The sequence below is a fragment of the Prorops nasuta genome, unplaced genomic scaffold, assembly GCF_024137725.1.
Source record: "Prorops nasuta isolate Cenicafe-Biocafe unplaced genomic scaffold, Cenicafe_Pnas_1.2 PNAS00014, whole genome shotgun sequence".
NCBI lineage: Eukaryota > Metazoa > Arthropoda > Insecta > Hymenoptera > Bethylidae > Prorops > Prorops nasuta.
Window position 1 is genome coordinate 2,372,568 of NW_027116811.1, and position 21,331 is coordinate 2,393,898.

Genomic DNA, 21,331 nt, shown 5'->3' on the forward strand with positions numbered 1-21,331 from the left:
TTTTTTTGTTCATGTATCTATAAAGATCCATTATAAAAATATACTACTTTAGAGGCCTCTTTGAAAAGTATATCTATTATTTCTGTTGCCCACTATTCTGCTTCACGTACCGCAATCGTATTAATTATTAAAATCAGCAATGAATCTTTGATAGATTAATGTTTCAATGATAGCCAATCAAAGATAAAAATAATGGTTAACCTTTAACTGTAGACATGATGAAATTAACACTTCCGGGTACGCAGAGAGTCTCAAAGACCTCCTTTATCTTTAATTATGTATTTGTTATTGGAAATATAAAGCCAGAGTGTATTGAGATTTTTTAAAAGAATTATGTTTATCATTCATTATTCATTCGCATGTCTGAAATGTTTGTACTGAATATTACACAATTATAATCATATGGATAGCTCCAATCCTGCGAGAAGAATATAATTATATGTACAAACTGATTATTGCTAAGTGTTTGTTGTATTTTACCGGGAAATGTGGAAAAACTCTCACGTTCCCTCGGATTGACAATATTTATCGAATAGTGCAATATGGCCCTGGTGTGATAATTCCAGTGCACGTTTACTTCTATATATGTAATATACATATTTATACAACGTATAGGGGTTAATCGATATTTATTAATTCTTAACTTTTAAGCAAGAAAATGACTAGTCTACTCCGAGTATCGCACAGAACGTATAAAATTTCTTCATTTGTTTTCCTAAAGACAAGCAGATGATTTTTCTTAACAGAAAATAACATTAATTGTACTTTGAAGAGTAATATCTATTCACAATTCAGTCTACAATTAACGAGTACCGAAAATAATAGAAAAGCTTTAAAACATTTCTGAAATCTATTCTTCTGAAATGATTCTCAGGGCGGTTACTTGTTGAACAAATAATCGCAGGAGTAACAAGTGCACAGGACTAATATGGGCTTAGTTGAAGAGAAAACAACACAGCTGTTACTAAACTTTTGTAATAAGACCGTGTCTAAGAAAACTCTATAATCCATACTTCAATAAGCCTTACTCTAGGAAGCATAAAACTCTATTAGTCCATAAATCAGAGGCTTCCATAATAATAAACGTATAACTAGATATAAAAGCTCATCTATTAATATCAAAGAAAAATTTTATTTACTATAAAAAGATTGCAATTATGAAGAGGGGTTAATACGAAAAGTATCAAAAAAAAACTATTTAAAAAAGAAAAAAAATTTCAAACTAATCATTGTATATATCTTTTTTCTTATTTCGTATAAGCTTTGAAAGACGTGTTAATTTGGAACAAAAATAAATTGTTCATGTTCTTACTGGGGCGCTTTATACTTTCTTTAATGAATAATCTAGTCACGTTGATTATGTTACGATTAATATTTTATTCTATTTTGATGTAATACTTGTTCACAGTTACACGTCCTGCCACTAATTGGACGCTGTCAATATTTTAATAATTTCTACAGGAAGTTCTATTGCCCCTCATGCTTACTTTCAAACTTGTACGGTAGCAAGATTTAGGTAAAGACGCAAACTAATTTGTAGCTTCAAGTTTTATCGATTATCGTTCAAACTTTATGGTTATGCTAGCAAAGTCTTTACACTTGAAAGAATAATTTCGGGTTGACTATAAATTAAGACAGAACTTTTAAAGCCTCCTACTACCCCTATAGACATCGAATAAAACTTTAATTTGCTTTATGTGTTAACTAATTATACGTACAAAAATTAATTATTCTCATTACCAGTTTATTATAAAACTTCTTTATTATTAAGAAAGTATATAGAGATGTTTCTCGTTTAATTGATTCGCTACATTGAATGATCGATTACCAAAATAACTTGTTACTCTCGGTTAATAAAGTCCATTACTAATCTTTATTAATATTTTACTTCAAGCTGTATGCATAACAAACTTGATTAATAAAGTTTACTTAGGGGTATAATGTTGGTTCATCATAATTAGTAGAACAGCAACAAGTAATAACTAAACTTGGATTGCGTTACAATGCTTGACAAGTTACAATGTAAATTACAGTTTACTGACACAAAAAGGGATAATACTACGTTGTACCTTTTATATTAAATGTTTCGACAATGACTCGATTAGCAAAAAACAACGAAAGCTTAACTTTACGGACAAATTAGTTAAACAGAAGAGTTGTTTGTACGTGGATAAACTATCACACACGAGCTGTAAGTGAAAATGACGTAAGGCACAATTAAAAGAGCAACGATTCGGAATTATATGGAATGTAATATTTCAATTTAAATGCTGTTACAGTGCTTAACAGGTTATAGGTTAAAATGTGTCGCGTGTTTTCTGTTATACGACGGATGTATCGGTAAAGTTTGGTGCGAGTTGGGAGTGAAAAGGGAGAGAAAGGCGTTGAAAGGATGCCAGTGAGAGAAATGACAACGCGTAACGAAGTGGTATCTCACCTCTCGCGCCTCCGGGCGTCGCTGCACTTCCTCGAAGTAGGCCATGCGAGCTCGGAGAACTTTAGCCCTCGGCGCTCCAATTGAAGCAGCCAGCTCGAATTCCATCAGCACGTGGTCCTAACAATCCCTTTCCCTCTCTACGATCTTCGATTTGATTTTGAAATTGATTCGGATTCTGTCGATCTGTAGCTCTCAGCCAGTGGCGCCCCGATCGACGCCCGAGAGCCACCGGCGTCGCGACGCCACGAACCAACATCCACTCCAGATTATTCCCAAAAAAAATGCTCTCTTTTAACATCAATTTCTCAATAATCTCACTCGCTTTCCTTTTCCTAATAAAGTTCACTAGATTCTTCCCTTTATCCCTTCCCCTTTAATCTCAAACTTTCAAAACTACCGACAACTTTAAATCTCTCCCCCTCTGTCTCCTTTGTTAATATTATTATTATTACAACACATCGCTCGATCCAATCCGCAATCTTTTATCTGTCCTCCGGCATCTTTTCTCTCTTCACACTTCAGGAATCTGCGCGACCCATGGAAATCACCAGGAGGCGCCAATCATAATCCTGTTATCCTTTACACGATGCTACGAATTTTGTCAGCATTCCTGCTGCTGCTGATTTAATTTTCGCTCGCATTTCCGCGGTGAAAGTTTCGCCAGCAACAATAAAATTTTTTTTCGATGCTGGATCGCGTCGCGAATTAATTCTCTATGGTTTTTTCGCGTGGAGTTTGGGCCCCGCTTGGAAACGGGGAATCGGTCGACGGACACACGGCGAGGATTGAAGTGAGCGCCGTGCGCGTCGCGACTTTCCGTGCTTCGACGTCAACCCCTATCCAAGGGGCGACTGCGCAAAACCACCCCTGCTCCTGCTACACAAGCCAGAAACACCAGATGCCGGATAAGCATTTTTTGCATGCTGGACGTAGCAAATTTTACGCGAATCGCGATATCTGTCCTTTTCGATCGATGAAATTCACTTTCTAGCTATTCTATATAGGGGAAGTTTTGGTAATTTGCATTTATGAATGTAATAAGTTATTTGTTCGATTCTCGAGTAAGGGATCCTCTCGATAGGGTTGAAGAACATTTCAAAGAATAACCAGAGACTTTGTAGAAAGTGCTGGTAAGGGAGTTCGAGTAGTCTGACCTGTCGCTGATATGTACTACTGTTTAAGATCAAGGGATACTAGTGAGAATAATTTTGTTAGCATAAGCTTTCTCTCGCTGATCGAAGCTTTTTTAAGGATACATCGATTTAAACTGTCCATTATTTTGTAATGAAGGAAATGAATTGGCAATGAGACTGAGCCCACGATTGATTCCTGCAAGTTTCTTGGCAATTCCACATCTGCCCACCGAATGGAGTAATAAATGGGCTTCATCTTTTCACAAGGATTTCACATTTTTTTATGTTACCCAAGCTATCGATTCTCTACAATGCACGTGAGATTTTTTACATCTTTCTTACAACTAGATCCAAGTACATTCACTGCTACAAAAATGTCAGTTATTCTTCTATTATTATAGTATTCAATTCGAATACTGTTTTTATTAATTCTCTGATTATACTTAATTTAATAATATTGAAATATAGGTACTTTTAATAATCTTTTTATGAACATTGATCTTACGAATGTCATAAGAATTTAAACATATCACTAAATAAAATAAATGAATTAACACGAGAAAAATATCAAAATATTACATCAGAGTAAACCCAGCTCAGTTACACCACTCGGAATAAGACCCAGATTGTTATGCAGTAAATTGGAAATTCTCATGTTTAACGCTATTGTTGAATAACAATCACCAAGTTACTACTGTGGTTATGTCACGTGTCTTGAAGTAGGAGTTGCGAATGGGAATGAAATTCAAGTGAATTAAAAGTTGATGGGAATTTCGAATATCAGAGTCGACATCTGAATTGTTTTATGATGGTCTTCGTACTAGAAATAAATAGGAGATTTCACGGTGTCTGATGCAGGTAACGTCCAAAATTAACCTACTGCGGAACAAGAAATGGAGCTCGTGACGTCAGAGATGACGTAGAGCTGTCGGTTTCTCCATCAGAAGAACGGGCCAACCCAGCGGTTCGTCATTCAGGTGGGTCAGAACGCCCCAGCGACTACAAACACGGCCTCGTATTAATTTGTATTCTCGCGTGCTATCGTTGCCCTACTCCTTACCATCCAAGGCCACCCGTCAACACAATCGATCACAACCAACACCCAAAAATTTTACTTTCATCCTAGAGCCACCACAATAACGTGGACAACGATTGGCTCGATGTAACGGTTCGAATAATTGTTACAAACACACCAATGCTTATGAATATTCGATCAATATAATATGTTGGTTCATTATATTTATTGATAAATAATAATAATTTAATATTTGATTCGATGGAGCGACCCCATTACTTTATTAAGAGAAATAAGCTATAATTTTAGAAATACCAATAAAGATATCTCTGTATTATTATATATTAAGGTGATAATGATTCGTAATTAATTTTGTAATTAATGTTTCGTTTTATTATTTGTAAAGTATGATTGAAAATAAAATTAAATTTACAATCCAATAGATGTAATACCCATATTATAACACCTTTAATATTGTAAGCACGTATAAGACTTTTCGAGCTATTAGACGCTGTATGCAGCTGCTTAAGCGAACAGGTTATTCATCGAAGATGTAATACAGAATTCTCCTACCTGATATTTCCTTTCCCTGAACATTTCTTGCCTTCATTCAATACCGAAATGGATTTCGCTCACTGCATCACGTGCTAGTCCACCACCCTCGCCTTCGACATTAATAAGTTTGCCAGTTCTCGCAGAGATTTCGTTCAGCTATGAGAAAAATAAAAGTGTAAAACTTTACTTCCTTTTATTCGATTGAAAATGGGATTGTTGTTCGAAAAATCTCATTCGTTTATCAACCATTTTTACAGTATTCACAAGAAATTCTGAATACAATAATTAAACAATTTGTGCATATGATTTTGTTAAATTAACAAACAGATGTCAGTTTTCGATAAGATATCATTCATGTTGATCTATCGAGACGTTCGATGTACAGAAAGGTCTAGAGGAAAACTATTTACTTGAACATTCCCATCGCTTATTCTCAACTTGTTGCTCTTCCAAACGAGTGCATCGGGCGCAACAATTGGTCGCCGTAACGGAAGAGCAGCCGAGATAGAAATAAATTTTCGTCTAACTGCCTCGGTAGTCACGAAATGGCTTTTTAATCTTTCAGTAGCTTACGTAATCGGAACATCTTTAAGTTTTACTACAAATTCTCGTGACGCAGTCAAGAAGGTCAGGTACGAATCCAAAATGAAATATCGAAGATTTCTTACGTTTTATTTCGCGATAGCGTGGGTTTGTGAAGAAAGCCAGAACGCATGTCCAGTTGAATGGAAGTAATATCGTGGATGGTTTTGGATGGGAAGGGGTAGTTTCGTGAGAGAAGCAGGTGAAAAAGCGAGTCTTCAGAATGACATCTTCGTGGGTTGGTGGTTTGAAGAGTGAAGGGGGAAAGGAGTGTGGAGGGGTGGCGAGGTTGAAGGGAAACAGAACGAGATGCCTGCTTGAAAAGAGGGAGGAGAGGAAGAAGAAAGGGGAAATGTGTGTGGTTCGTTGGGGATCTTCATCATCCTCCACCAATATTTACTCGTGCGGACATAAAGCCAGCCAAGCACCGAAAGAACGCCAACTCGCACTGCCTGACAAAGATTGTGCGGAAGCTGCTCGGTCCATCGCGCTTAACTTCGCTTACGACACTGACGGAATTTCTCGATGTCGTTACACTCCAAGAATGTTATGCATATGCGTGCAAACCGCTCTAGAATGCGTTTAATAACTCTCCTACCCTATATCCATCTCCATCTTGCTCAATATCCCTCATCCCCTATTTACTCTTCATCCTCATTATAAAAATTTACAATTTCCTGTTTTCACGATAACTTAGTAATTATATACATTAAAACAAACGAAGGGGAAAATATAGTGTATCTTTAATACTTAAAAACATGATCGCAAGCAAGACCCAAGTTTTAATACGGCTTGGTATAAAAAAGGGAATAATGCATCGTACACAAAGACTCGTTATCTCGGATTAACAAGGAGTGGAGGTTTCAGCTTAAGCTGCATGGTCACAGTCATCGATAGTGAATCATCGAAAGAACTGCAATTTTTGTACTGATAAACATTGAGCTTTGCTTCCGATGAGGGGTCAGATTGCATGGCTGTTACCTCGTTTATCACGGAAACGTCACGTACAAATATCGCAGTTCATTAAGCAAGGGCAGCGTGCGGGTATGGATCGGAGCAATTATCTCACGAGCCCTGCGTGAACTATTGCAAAATTTAGAAAGCAGTCAACGCGAATATAAAGTGCAGCGTGCGAACTGGGCACGCTGCAAAGTTTACGTATGTCTATACGACTGTATTTGTGTGTGTGTATGGGATGCGGGTCAGCGTGAATTGCGGAGGCGTCATACGCTGGTTGGTTACGTCTGGAGAGGGTCGAAGCTTTCAAACGACCCCCCGTAATCAAGTTACTGAGCTTCCGCTATCGATATTACCGGGGCCACCAGTAGGTAGCGTGCAGTTTGCAAAGGCCTCAAGGCAAAACGCGTCATTGCAATCTTGACTGAATTACACCTTGTTCCACGTTAAATTCTTTAGGTTTTATTTTCGCATCTCAATTAACCATCTGACCCTCCTTCACCTTTCTCCTCAATTATTTTGTTCTGCCAGCAGCCGATCTAATTTTCTTGCCAGTAAACTTCACTCGTGTCTGACCATTCGATCCTTTTTCACTAATTTTATTTTATTTCCTGCCAGCTTGCTACCGCTCCCTCTTGCACGCGCACTATCCCTTTTCCACTAGTTCAGTGTTATAGCCAATCGTCTTCCAAGCTACTGTCATCTCCCTACTTACCCTTGATAGCTTCTTCACATATTTTTCTTTTGATTTTTATCTCTATTCGACACATATACCTCGTCTATATATAAATCGCATTTTCTGTATTCATCAATCCATTCAACTCGACTGCTTCGTTTCCTGTGTTCTTTAAAAGGACATATAAATCAAATTTTACTTTCTTATCTCTATTATTATTTTCTTGTTGTATTAGCGGAGACCCTACAGCGTCTTTCTCCTATATTATCTTATTGATCACATCCCGCTTATCTTATCTGTGAGTTCTTTTATTCAGTCTCTCCCATATAACCTCCACCTGGCCTCTCACTCTTCCTCTAACAAATGCTTTTCTCCAAGCACTTTTGTAAACCTGCTGAAAGTAAATTTACACTTTTTTTTACAAACAATTAAAATTCTTGCCTTATCTTCGAGACCTCAAATCAGATTAAATACAATATTGATGACTGGTCAGTGGAGATATAAACTTCGTAATTGCATTAAATGCATTTGCTTCGGTTCAAATAAAATGTTTTTCCACCAACTGAGCATTTTTACCTTTCTTTAAAACATCTGCTTCGTTCGATCCAGACTTGGCTATTCGTTTCTTTATCTGATTATGAGCTTTGATTGGAATTAAACACAAAGAGGATGTCTTTTAATGGGCTTTTATTAAGCCGACATTTAACGAAGTAAGTGTTCATTTATATAATGTTACAACATTATTCATGTCAAATTGTTAATGCAATTGCGCTATTTTAAAGAATTGTAATAAAAGTAATATTATCGTTGCTCTTTACGCACTGCTATCCAATACCGCGTATATATATTTTTTAACGATGGCATCATAATCATTTTAATTCGGAGAAAAGAAGCAATTAAACACTTGCACCTGATCTAACCTTAATTAACGCAACTTGTTTATTATTTTGTAAAATACTAAACTTGTATTGTGTATTCACTGCAAAAGAGATTAACATATGCATGGTTGCTGAAGGTTTTATGTTATTCATTAATTAAACAAGCTTAAGCAGAGTAGTGATATTAAAATCAAGTTGAAAAAGTTGCGAAGCTTTTTTATCAATTTTCATGAAACTTTAACCGGCTATGGCTTGTAGAGGGCTAACAAGCGAAACTCTGCTGACAGGAGATATTTTAACGTCACTGGAAAATTTATTTAACGCCTTCCATTAGAAAGGAAGCAATAAATTAAGAAATATGGAAAGCAAAAACAGAAAAGTGCAGGATTTTAAGGATGCTCTTTGCGCGGGCATGCTGTAAAGCTTTTCATCCGTAAACAAACAAAGCTTTAAAATAATGAGACTATATAATCACGAGAAGAAATTAAATGTTTTTTATAAGAGAAAGGAGTATAATATTATGAAACTGGTGCTTTTTATCATTAAGCAGTATGTTTTTCAATCTCTACAGGTCGGTGGACCGTACAGCCCCAGGGCATTTTTTGGTATCAAGTTGGTCATCGTGAATGATTGTCGACGGAGCGACGTTCATTCACCCCTCAGTCACCTATTCAGAAGACCCTAAGTTGACGCCAAATCTAAAAAAGGCGGCAAGAAAACTGTCTACTAAAGCTACAGGGTAGACTTTATGCTCCTCGTTTTCACGGTGATTATCTTCTCTATGTGCTTCCCTGTACCCTTCAAAAATCTTGCTTTTATTTTTATTTATTTCGATCAATCTTTATATCCTGTTACATAAATCAAAAATATTCTTCACTTAAAATTGTTTATAGTTATTTACATCTTAGATATATTATAGTAGGAAAATCGATCGAGCTATGCTCAAGAGAATAGAGTTTGAAAAACAAACATTTGAAGCAATAGTGGTGTGTTCTGTGTAAAAAATAATTAGTAGACTTTATCTATGTGACTTCCTCACAGCCAAGAGTGTGTAAAAAAGGAAATGATAACGTGGAAGTGTCACTCCAACGTTTCCTCCTTACGGGGAATCTACTGGTGCAGACATCGGCTGAGAACGACGAGTATATATCTCTCTGGAGATTCCTGAATGTCCTTGTCAACGTATCGGCTCTCACGTTTCTAAAAAGAACAGCTTATGACCCGCAGGCTCAAAGATTCCTGCAATATCTCAACTACTAAGAACCTCTTTCGCAGAATATTTTCGAACTGCCTCCTGAAACACCAACAAAATGCACTGACGTATCACGTGGAACTTATTACGTTCAAACAATTACACCAAAAAATATATACGTCCTTCTATTCTTTTTAATACAATTTGCATCAAATTACCAAATTCAGTAGAAAATCAATCCAATTGTCTCTTGCAAATTACGATTTATCAACGATATTATCTTGCCTGAATTCCATAAATGACTAAAATTACTACAAACTATTCATTTGCAGTTTTCCATAATAATAAAAACAGTACTACATTCAGAACGACGAATGGTATTAATAATTCGAACACGCGTCGAGCATAATCAAATCATTATTGTTAAAATGCAACTTTGCTTTCTGCTGTTGCTTTCCATGGACTGGCCTGAATTAGTAATATGTCGATACCTCGACGTATCGAGAATATTGACAATTTTTCTTCAGCCCCAATACGACTCTCGCAACTTCCTTTTTCAATTCACAAATGATTGCTGCGATTTGCAAACGAGACACGATATGGTAGGAAAGTGGAAGCATTAATTTAATAGCCGGATAAATTTTGCAAGTGGCATTCGACGTAATTATTTGCAAACTCGGTATAGAGTGAGTTTAACGTAGAACCGTAAAAAGGGATCATTAAGAGGTTTCTAATATAGAACGAGGGAAGTAAAGTCATTTTGGTCGGTTTGATTTGCCAAAAGTAGATTCGCATTCGTCGTGTTAGGGAAAGACGAAATGTGTAGGCAACCTCATTAAGTACGTTGGGCTCATTAAATAGCTATAGCAGCCCTCGTTAAATCCATGTAATTATTCACCTTCTAGCAAAAGCGCATTGTTCTGTGTGTGTGTGATCTATAGGGGATTTCATAGTTCCTTTCTCAAACGAAATCACAATCTGCATTCCTGATTTAACATTTTTCTACATATCATTGCAAGCATATCTTTAAGAACATATATGTATATACCAACTTATCGTAATCCAGTTTAACCAGATAATTGGCTACTTTATCAGACACCAGACTCTAACATACTTTGTTCACGTTGTATAACATTCCGCAATATTGTACCGTACTTGTGAAAACGAAAATGTATGCTTAAGAATTACATAAATATACTTCTATGATCTGATAAGCTTTATTCTTCTTTCCACACTACTGGTAGGTGAGTACGTCCATTTTCCTTGTGCAACTACAATAAAGGTGTAAGAGTAACGATTCATTTATGTTAACAGCGATAAAATGAAAATCGTTTCCTTTATTTACGACTCAGAGTTTTAAGAAGTACTTTGGAAATAGTCAAACTAATCACGTATCCAATATCAAGATTTACAATTCGTTAGCATAGAGTCAGGTACAAGGTATACAGAGCGAACCATGCAGGGTGCTTCAATTATATGCAAATCCTGGCAAGTTGCAAGGAAAACCTCAACATTGTCCCTATCCTACATATGTTATCTTCGACGAATGGAAAAGTCCGCGAAGAAAAAACGATAAGCAATCTTATGAAGGTTTGCAAAAATTAATAATCTTATCCCTATAATTAATTTCTAGAAATAATTTAAGCCGCATGATGATTAATTTTTCCTCGACAAATCTCGTTATTCCACATAAAGTTACCAATTGTAAAAATACGAGTATATGTAAGGGAATGTGTGATGAACAAACAGGAATATAGAAAGTTATTACTAAGATCTATTTCTAATCCACAAAGCCTTACTTACAAATTGCTAAGAAATGAAAAATAATTACGCAGCATTCATTCTGAAGTCGTATGTATGGAATAATAATATTAATGACAATTCTGATGTATTCATTTGTAAATTTATTAAAAAATAAAGCTTGCACAATTAAAAGTATTTGAGGTAACAATTAATTTTTAAATTCAATATTTTTCTCCGCTGTATAATTGATGATAAACTAATGCTCTCATTATAACGATTACAATGATTAATAATTCCACGAACAAACATGTGAGATGTTTCTTCGAAACAATTTTTACTTGATAAAGATACACGCTTCAGTTTCTGACGCCCTGCTGATAATTATTCCTTGTAATCTTTGTATATCTCGACATGAGAGCTATAATCTATTTCTATTAGTATATTTTTATATAAAACAGTAAAACTTAACTAAATATCCAACAGTGGAATGGCGTAATGGAATAATCCAAGATTATATGTATCATCTTCAAATGCGTATACTGAATAATTTTTGAATGAGTTAAAGCAGATGATAGGAGGTAAAACGATAAATTCAATCAGTAAATATTTTTCATGAGTTAAGCATTAACATTTTTTAAACACAGTCTCTAATTAACTCTCTACTTGACCACCAAGCACGATGAATCAACGTTCGTTACTGAGTTTGATTGTAAATTTTTCTATTATATCTATTACGACGGAATACGTGGAAGCACAAGTTTTGCCTGATAATAACGAAGGTGTTAAGAGAGTACAAATCCAGGAAGCGTCGGCTTATAGATTGCCTGGCACAATTATTCCGACGTCTTACAATTTGAGATTACTGACTCATCTATCCGCCAGCAATTTCACCTATGATGGAAAAGTCGATATAAGTATTAAAGTATTGGAAGAAACAAATACTATTGTATTACATGCATTTAAATTAGAGATACTACAAGAAAACACACGATTGCTAAAAATCAATGGAGAAACACTCAAATACATTGCACTCTCTTCCCAACAGTATGACCAGGAAAAACAATTTTATTTAATTAGTCCGTTGGAAAATCTGCAAGTTGGACGATACATCTTGAAGTTATCCTTTGTGGGTGAGATAGTAGATGATGTTTTTGGATTCTACCGGAGCTCTTACGGAGTTGGCGAAGAGCAAAAGTAAGTAGCCTTTTGTACGAGCGTTGCATTGTGCAAAATATGGAAAGGTACGCGAGGGTTGAAGTTTTCTAGGTGGATTGGGCTCACGCAATTCTCTCCAATTTATGCGCGACGTGCATTTCCCTGTATGGACGAACCGTACATGAAAGCGACTTATAATATCAGCATTGGTCACTATGCTAATCAAACCGTAACGAGTAATACGCAGATACAAAATGTGATTGGAGAGTAAGCTTCGATTTTTTATTCTTTTCTGTTCTTTTTTTAAATTAGAGGAATGACTACTCAAGCAAACCGCCCCTCAGCTAGTATAACAGTGTTTAACCATTACAGTCTAGATGATTCGTATCGCGTGACTACTTTTAAACCTACACCACCGTTACCGACCTATTTAGTTGGATGGATTTTGCACACCTTTAAACCAGAGAAATCCAAGAATACCACAAATGATTTTCAAATATGGACAAGGGACTCGATGATTCATCGTGGATCGTACGCTTTGAATCAAGGACACTCGATCATTCGTGCCTTTGAAACTTTCCTCGGTGTTAAAAATCCAATAGGAAAAATCGATCAGTTTGCGGTACCAGATTTTCATTTTACTGCTATGGAAAATTGGGGACTGATCACTTATCGAGAGTCAGCGGTGCTTTACGACGAGACTCCAACGAGGAAAATATTTAATGGTCTCTCCACCATGGCCCATGAATATAGTCATTCGTGGTTCGGTAATTTAGTGACACCAAGGTTTTGGGACGTCGCCTGGCTTAAAGAAGGCTTCGCTAGTTACTTCCAGTACTTCTCATTATCCTTGCTGAATCCTGAACAGGAGTTGATGGATTTATTCACTGTGGATTATATTCAACCTACATTATTGAAAGATTCTGTGAACCATACTAGATCAATGAATGGAAAAGATGTAGGAAACCCTAGTAGTGTCATGGCTTCTATGGATTTTGTTGCATACAAAAAAGGTACAATTTCTAAGAAAAATAACAATGGTGCAGTGGAAGAATAGAATTGTAAAAACATTTTTTCACAGCTGGTTCGATTATTCGTACACTCAGATACATTATGGGTGAAAACATACTAACCAGAGGACTGCAAAATTATTTATTGGCGAAGTATGATGATAATTCTCAAAATCTAAATATTTTCATTGAATATTAACGCAGATTTTTGTCGTGTAAACTAGAGCTTATGGGTCAGCTGTACCAGAAGATTTGTATGAGCATTTACAAGCCTTAGCGCCTGAAGACATTCGAATTAAAGACATAATGAATAGCTGGACAAATCAGCCGGGATATCCCTTAGTAACAGTCACGAGAAATTATACCGCAGGCACGACTGAAATTACACAAGAAAAGTTTTGTTTGTACAAAGAGACTAATGCAGCTTCAAATAATCAGAAATGGTGGATACCTTTAACATTTACCCATGGTAAGTTTCCACTATCCTACATTCTTCCAAATATTAATATTAAATGTAGCAAATAAAAGTATAATATTTAATTTTAGAGTCGCAACTCAATTTTGACAGGACAACCCCTCATAGTTGGCTAAAACCTCATGACGAAAGCCAACTATTAACGATATTTCAATCAGACGAATGGGTAATATTTAATTTGAAATTAATCGGATATTACCGAGTTAATTACGACACTATCAATTGGATGAAACTTGCAAAATATTTAAAAATGAAAGATTTCGAAAAGATACACCGAGTGAACAGGGCATCACTATTGGACGATGCTTTCAATTTGGCCAGAGCTGGATATATCGATTATTTGATACCTTTCAATCTCTCCGCGTATCTTACGCAAGAAACGGACTATGAGCCTTGGATTGCTGCGATAAATAGCTTTAATTTCTTAAATAAAGTTTTGCAATCTGATTCAAAAATTCATCGAGCGTTTAAAGTAAAACTTCTATTCTCTTTTTCGTCCGGAAAATACATCTTTAGATTAATCAACACTTATCTTACGTTTCAGAAATACGTTCAAACATTACTCAATCCGATATACGGGAAAACAACTTATACCGCAGAACCTACAGATGACTTAAGGACTAAATTAAAACGCGATCTGATTTTATCCGCTGCGTGCACGTTTGATCATCCTCATTGCTTGGAAACATCCACTAAGCTTTTTAAACTATGGATTTCAGGGTCGAATGAAAAGTAATACACAGAAATTGCTACATTTTAATAGTAGCCACAAGCAAACTCATGTTTTTTTACAAAACTCTTGTATAATCGATGATAAATGACATCTGTTTATCTTATGCGTGTAAGTTGGAAATTCATTTTTAACATATTTTATTAATGCAGGATTTTACCGGATCTTAAAAGCTCTGTTTATTGTATTGGAATTCGTACTGGAACTGAAGAAGATTGGCTAAAAGTTTGGGATAGATTATTTAATATGGACTTGCATACAGAGCAAGAGCTCCTAATAAATGCCCTTGGATGTATATCGCAACCTCATTTAATCGATAAGTAAGTTGTTACATAAAAGAAATCATTTCGAAGTTTGTCTGATTATTCGAAACAAAGAGTACAATTTTTTACAGATTTTTGAATGCATCTATTTCTGACCAAAGAATACGTAAACAGTACAGACTTAAAATAGTCGATGCTGTACTAAATAATAACCCAGCAAATGTACTAATTGTTTTGGAATTTCTTAATAGAAACCTTAAAAAGAGCATCGACCAGTAAGTAGAAAAAAATTTATTTTAATAACAAAATTTAATATTAATCATAAATTTATTTTTTAGAAGAGGAGAAAAATTTGTAGAATTAGTGCTGACCAGTATTGAGGATAACGTTGCTACTGAAGAGCATCTGGACAGGGTAAAGATTATTTAGATAAAAAATCTCGTTAATTTATTTTTCATATTTATATGTTTTATAAAATTCCTATTCGAATATATTAGTTTCAGCACTTTGTCAATGAAAATCGAGATGTTCTGGGTACGGTTTTAAATATAGCTGAAAAAGCTCTATTAACAGCATCGAATAATGTACATTGGGTGAAGAAATATTCATCTGAAATAGCTAAATATATTTGTTAATATAATAAAATATGCAGTCATTAATACATAGAAAATGGTTTTACTATTTAGTGTTTTATAAGCTTTGCTTCTTGGTGTATCCACTTTTATCTATAAAATCTTATCTCAACAATTTTTATAATCAGAGTGTAAACTATTGAACACACGTATTCCATGTGTCGATATTATTCTGTACAGTGTATGATTCTGGACAACCTTATCTGACATTGTTCGTTATAATAAAGAAAATTTTTAATTCGTACATTGATAAGAAAAATTCAGTTGTTATGTGTTATCAAAGAGTGCAAAAATACGTGAAATCTTGATAAAATAACCGATATAAGGTATAATTTATAAAATTAAAAATTATATAATCTTAATTGGTTTAATTAAAGTGCCTATGACACGTTCAAAGGAAAATGACAAGTAAAAAGTAGATTTAATATTTATTAAATAAAAATAACATGATCACAGTGATGTTCAGAAATTTTTTATTATTCTTTTCGCCGTGTCTGTTATTATTGGTTAAGTTCCGAAGATTAAAGTTAGTAGAAAAAAGTTAACAATTGGATGTCTTATCGAAACTATTGTACTTCGAAAAATATTCCTGAGACGTGGAAAATAATCAATTGATTCTTCGAAAACTTTTAATTGAAGTGCTTTTGACATATTTCCTAAACAGATAATTAGTTAGTTCCTTAATATTTATCTACTACGAGATTTGAATCCACTGATAGAACGGATGATAGTATTAACAATTTTGAATTTCAATAATTCGTAGAAGTTTACTTATAATATACGAATATTGCTTCAACAATATTGCTATAGCCACACGTTTCGATTCATAGTTATGATAAGACAACGAATCTCGGAGGATTAAAGCATATCAGAGACAGAACGGCGTTGATTGGTCAAACGTTCCTATATCTTAATTATCGCATTATCAGCATGCTATCTCATTGAATTTGATATCGAAACTGCCTAGAAAATTATGCTCACCTATATGAAAAGCGTTCATTTAGTGGCCAGCTCTTGGGAAGAAATTATCCACTCAAACAGGATAAGATCGAGAGACCATCGAAAATTTGTAGCGATAGTCTCTCGTCGAGCGCCTTATAAGGTTTGGTGAAGCTTGACAGCATCCTCATAATAAAGGATTGCTGCTGGGATTACCGAAACATCTGTGACATCCCATTCTTTTGATTTTTAAGGTATGACCACGTATAAAATCTATATTAATTCATGAAAATTATCCCGTTGAAGCTCGTATATTTTATTATGGAATATTGTGATTCTACTATCTATGAATTATCTCTCTGATATATAGATCCAATTATAGTATATTTTTAGAATTAGCTACCCTTAAAAATAATATATCATAATATGACAAAAAAGTTAACCTTGAATAATATATTATAATTTGATTTTAGGATGTCGGCGCTTCGGCTTATAGCAGGGATTTTTTTCCTGTTAGCAACATGTCAATGTATTTTTGCAGAGGATAAACCACTTAAAAGCAAATACCGTATACCAGAAGATGTGACACCATCGCTTTATGAAATTACATTGGATACCAAACTAGATCCAGAATTTACCTTTAGTGGCGAATCTACTGTAACTTTTAAAGTGGGTAAAAAGACAAACGTTTTGCATATACATGCAGTCAATTTAACAATCGCAAACGACTACAAAATTGAAGCCGTAAGTTCAGCTTCAACTTACTTTGATAAATTTTATCTTGACTCAATCGTTGATGGAGATAAAGCTGATAAAAATGGTGATGCTGGTAAAGACAGTGATACTGGTAAAAATGGTAATGCTGGTAAAGACGGTGATACTGGTAAAAATGGTGATACTGGGAAAAAAGATGATAACACCCCTTCTGTACCTGATCCACTTAAAATAACTTCGATGACAAAAAATGAGGAGTTAGATTTTGTAATATTTAATTTCAATCAAGAGCTTGCTCCGGAGAAAGAATATAAGTTGACTTTGAAATTCAGCGCCCCTCTGACTCAGAATTTGAGAGGGTTCTATAGGTCTTCTTATGTAAACGCTAACAAGCAAAAAAGGTAACATGAGTTTTTCAATAAAAAGAGCTGCAATTAAAAATAAGAATAAGAACAATGTTTCGTCTTTGAATGATCAAAAGATGTAAAGAGAATTTGTAAATATTTTATTAAAATTATTTTCAGGTGGCTTGCCGTAACACATTTCGAGCCTGTAGGAGCAAGACTGGCATTCCCCTGTTGGGATGAGCCAGAAAAGAAAGCTACCTTCAGGATTAAGATCAAGCATCATAAACAATATCACGCCATCTCGAATACACTTGGTACAGCAGCGCCAGTACCTGGTGGAGATTTTGTATTAACTACGTTCGAAGATACCCTTCTAATGTCTACTTACCTAGTAGCCTATGTGGTTACTGATTATGAAAAGATATCGAACAAACAAGGAAACATGTTTGTAAATACAAAAGACACTGCAAAAGATAATGCTAAATACGCACTTGCTACTGGAGAACGAATATTGTCAGAACTTAAGTTATTTACTAATATTATCTATGAACCTAAGAAGATGGATCAAATCTCTATTCCAGACTTTGGACCCGGTGCAATGGAAAACTGGGGCTTAGTCACGTACAGGTGAGGACAAAATTTGATGTGAATATGAATATCTGTTTAAAAATATTTCAACTTTAATTTGATATGAAAAGTACCGTCTAATGTTCGAAGAACGATTATATAGTTAAAATTAGACCGGTGGATAATAATAAGTGGACATTTGAAGTGCTTTTTATTTTTAAGGGAGAGTGCTCTTCTTTATGAAGAAGGAGTTACTACGACTAAGAGTAAACAAAGTATCACCTCCATAATTGCTCATGAATTCGCACATCAGTGGTTTGGAAATTTGGTTACTCCAATATGGTGGGAGTACATCTGGCTAAACGAAGGATTCGCTAATTATTTCCAATATTTCATTACCGACAAAGTAAGATTTGATTAAAAATTAGGCAGTACTCTCATAGAATTTTGTGGAATCGTATTTGGAATTTTCTTTCCAATCAATTACAGCTTGATGCGACCTGGCGTATGATGGAACAATTCGTAGTGGAAAGCTTGCAAGGATCGGCCTTTCTAGATGATGCGAAGTACGACATTCGCCCTATGAACCAACCAGCAGAATCTCCGGATAAGATTTCTGTTTTATTTGACTCTATTGCTTACAAAAAAGGTAACATTAAAATAGATGTATAATTTGAAAGAGAATTTCAATTTCCATTATTTTCAGCTAGTTCCGTCATACACATGATGTCCAATATTGTGGGAAAAGATGCTTTTCAACAAGGCTTACAAAAATACCTCACCGCTAAGTAAGTATTTTGATGAAATTAATATAATTTCAAAAATTATTAGTAGCACGTTAATAAAATGATATATATTATACTTATAATAATAATTTTAAAAATATTACTGTAATATATGAATTTTCAGAAGTAAGAATGTAGCTACACCGGACGATGTCTTTCAAAATATTCAAGATCTAATAAATGTAGATGAAATTCCTGATTTCAAAACTCTCGACTTAAAGATTGTTATGAATTCATGGATAACTCAAGGAGGCTATCCAGTAGTTAATGCAATAAGAGATTATAAAACCAATAAAGCAACATTAACGCAGAAGCGATTTTTGCTGAATGAACAAGGAGAAAATAAAACTGATGAAAAGAAATGGTATATTCCAATAAATTATGCTATCCAATCAAAGAAATCCTTTGATATCACAAAAGTAATGGCTTGGCTAAAGCCTAAAGATGAACAAATTATATTGGAAGATATCAAAAACGATGGGTGGCTCATAGTTAACAATCGTCGTTCAGGTATGTGTATCATTAAATGATGTTTAAGCAATTTAATCAATAAAGTAACGATATTTAATCAAATGTGGTCATCACTAGGTTATTATCGCGTTAATTACGATGTTGAGAATTGGAACATGATCATCGCTGCCTTGAAATCTGAAAAATACGGAGAAATTCCTCCAGTGACTCGTGCGCAGCTAATAGACGATGCTCTGAATTTGGCACGTGCTGGATTGTTAGATTATAATATTGCATTGAGCCTAACCTCATACCTTGAAAAAGAGCTTGACTATATTCCTTGGGTGGCTGCATTCGATGGTTTCAGCTATTTGAATAAAGTTTTGTTTAACTCAGAGCAATACCATAAATTTGTGGTAATGAGCAGAACATTTTTCATTGAGATAATACTTTACGCCTTGATTCGCACTAATGCCAAGTGATACTTATTTACAGGAAGTAATCCAGCACAACATAAAACCAATCTTAACAGACCTGAAATTTGAAGCTACTGATAAAGATGATCATATCAAAAAGTTGGCTAGAGCCGATGTTGTCCACTGGGCTTGTAAATTTAATATAACGGAATGTTTAGCTTTCGCAGATAAATCTTTCCTTCCATGGTTGACCGACAGTAATAAAAACAAGTAGGCATATGTTATAAAATAAAACCAAGAATATAATTAATCAATGGGGTTGTCTTGGCAAACTATAAATAATATGACACATAATGAAATACATTTTATTCTCGTCGTAGACTTCCAGTTGATTTGAAATCTACTATCTTATGCACTGCTGTAAGCCGAACAAATCGCGAAAAATGGGATGCTACTTTAAAAAAATACACAGATACGGAGGATGAAACAGAAAAGAAAATAATTTTATCAGCTCTCGCATGCTCCACGTCGCCAGAAATCATAACTAATTATCTCCAGTTAACCATCACAAAAGACTCCAAACTTATTGGTAATAGTGATGTCTTCACTGCTGTAATCTCAAACAGCGTTGTAGGCGCTGAAATTGCTTTGGATTTCATTGAAAAGCATTCTGCCGATTTAGTGAAAAAGTATGAAACAGTTACAATATCAATATCACTTTTATTCAAACTAGCGATAACATTACAATTTTGCATTGCAGTAATGTTGGACCCTTATCAGGATTTGCTGAACGAATTTCTTCCAAAATCACCAGTGAAGCACAATTATTGAGGGTATATATTATACCAAATACAAAACATTTTGATCAATGTGATTTACAATAATTGAGTATTGATTGAATATATTCGATTTTTCAGCTCACGTACCTCGCAGCAAAAGAAGATTTTAAAGACACCAACTTTGTCTTCAACGCAATGAAGAACATGAATTGGCAAAAGAAGCACGGAACGGTCGTTAAAGAGTGGTTGAAAAAGGTAGATTATACTAAGAAGAAAAAAGAAAACTCAGGTAGCATCCTTTCGGTTACTGTATTTGGCGTTTTCCTACCTATACTACTAATTTTACTTTAGGAGCGTTTAATTAAGATCTCTAGTCCATTCACTTTGACATCTGATTCTGAGGCCGTTGTTTTATCAGAATCGCCTTCTTTCATTCATTCTCCTAGATCTTAATTAACAGCTTTCAAAACTTTACATTTATTTTTTGAATAAAAGAAATCGATTCGTCAAATTGCATGTATTATTGTACGTGATTTATAATAGACAGTATTACATAAAAATCGTCGAGTTCAAAAATTTTACCTTTGGTTAGTAATAACATAATATGAGTATCTTCGCTACAGGTTATGATTTCTTTGTTTATCTAAATTCTGTTTCTCTAAGGTTAATTACTAATTGATTTTCAATTGGAGATGAAGTAAGGGAAAGACAAATGAAACAAATGATTGTAAAATATGATTGTAAATATATATAATTTTATTAAATAGTACACACAAGCTATATAGAACACTCTGTATAAAATTTCCTAATAGATAGATTACAAATAATGTCCAATTATTTTTATATAATAATAGGAGGCCCGAAATTCTTTCCTTCCACAGTGTTAATATTTCCAAAAAGT

General features: G+C 34.6%; 3 protein-coding genes and 1 long non-coding RNA gene across 6 annotated transcripts in view; 3 read left to right on the top strand and 1 right to left on the bottom strand.

The window, feature by feature from the left end:
- Nucleotides 1-5,251, bottom strand: part of mAChR-B (muscarinic acetylcholine receptor) — a 35,588-nt gene extending 30,337 nt beyond the window's left edge. The window contains exon 1 of one of the 3 annotated variants that reach the window (XM_066735173.1): nt 5,159-5,251. The gene's annotated coding sequence lies outside the window, so the exon portion shown is untranslated. Of the gene's footprint in view, nt 1-2,437; nt 4,939-5,158 lie in introns of those variants that run through there. The other 2 variants (XM_066735172.1, XM_066735174.1) reach the window with 2 other exon arrangements.
- Nucleotides 5,252-7,911: 2,660 nt separating this feature from the next.
- On the top strand, nt 7,912-9,116 carry LOC136778380 (uncharacterized). The gene is made up of 2 exons (XR_010823411.1): nt 7,912-8,065; nt 8,805-9,116. It is a non-coding gene; the product is annotated as an uncharacterized lncRNA (long non-coding RNA).
- A 2,441-nt stretch (nt 9,117-11,557) lies between these two features.
- LOC136778383 (aminopeptidase N-like) lies at nt 11,558-15,661 on the top strand. The gene is made up of 11 exons (XM_066735176.1): nt 11,558-12,362; nt 12,435-12,590; nt 12,696-13,336; nt 13,405-13,486; nt 13,558-13,802; nt 13,880-14,280; nt 14,353-14,540; nt 14,691-14,858; nt 14,933-15,076; nt 15,140-15,215; nt 15,299-15,661. Exons 1-11 carry the CDS (start codon nt 11,848-11,850, stop codon nt 15,434-15,436), a joined length of 2,754 nt encoding a protein of 917 aa, XP_066591273.1. The 5' UTR covers nt 11,558-11,847; the 3' UTR covers nt 15,437-15,661.
- Nucleotides 15,662-16,424: 763 nt separating this feature from the next.
- Nucleotides 16,425-21,217, top strand: LOC136778437 (aminopeptidase N-like). Its single transcript, XM_066735270.1, has 12 exons — nt 16,425-16,626; nt 16,846-17,487; nt 17,611-18,060; nt 18,223-18,406; nt 18,490-18,649; nt 18,707-18,788; nt 18,910-19,295; nt 19,374-19,651; nt 19,731-19,921; nt 20,032-20,340; nt 20,412-20,484; nt 20,569-21,217. Exons 2-12 carry the CDS (start codon nt 16,847-16,849, stop codon nt 20,779-20,781), a joined length of 2,967 nt encoding a protein of 988 aa, XP_066591367.1. The 5' UTR covers nt 16,425-16,626; nt 16,846; the 3' UTR covers nt 20,782-21,217.
- Nucleotides 21,218-21,331: the final 114 nt, after the last annotated feature.

Excerpts from the sequence above, each read along its gene's own strand:
- LOC136778383 (XM_066735176.1), top strand. The coding sequence starts at position 11,848 with ATGAATCAACGTTCGTTACTGAGTTTGATTGTAAATTTTTCTATTATA. Across the intron at positions 13,487-13,557 it reads CAAAATTATTTATTGGCGAA|AGCTTATGGGTCAGCTGTAC; the intron begins GTATGATGATAA and ends CGTGTAAACTAG. Across the intron at positions 15,077-15,139 it reads CTTAAAAAGAGCATCGACCA|AAGAGGAGAAAAATTTGTAG; the intron begins GTAAGTAGAAAA and ends TTTATTTTTTAG.
- LOC136778437 (XM_066735270.1), top strand. The coding sequence starts at position 16,847 with ATGTCGGCGCTTCGGCTTATAGCAGGGATTTTTTTCCTGTTAGCAACA. Across the intron at positions 18,650-18,706 it reads CTCTATTGCTTACAAAAAAG|CTAGTTCCGTCATACACATG; the intron begins GTAACATTAAAA and ends CATTATTTTCAG. Across the intron at positions 18,789-18,909 it reads CAAAAATACCTCACCGCTAA|AAGTAAGAATGTAGCTACAC; the intron begins GTAAGTATTTTG and ends ATGAATTTTCAG.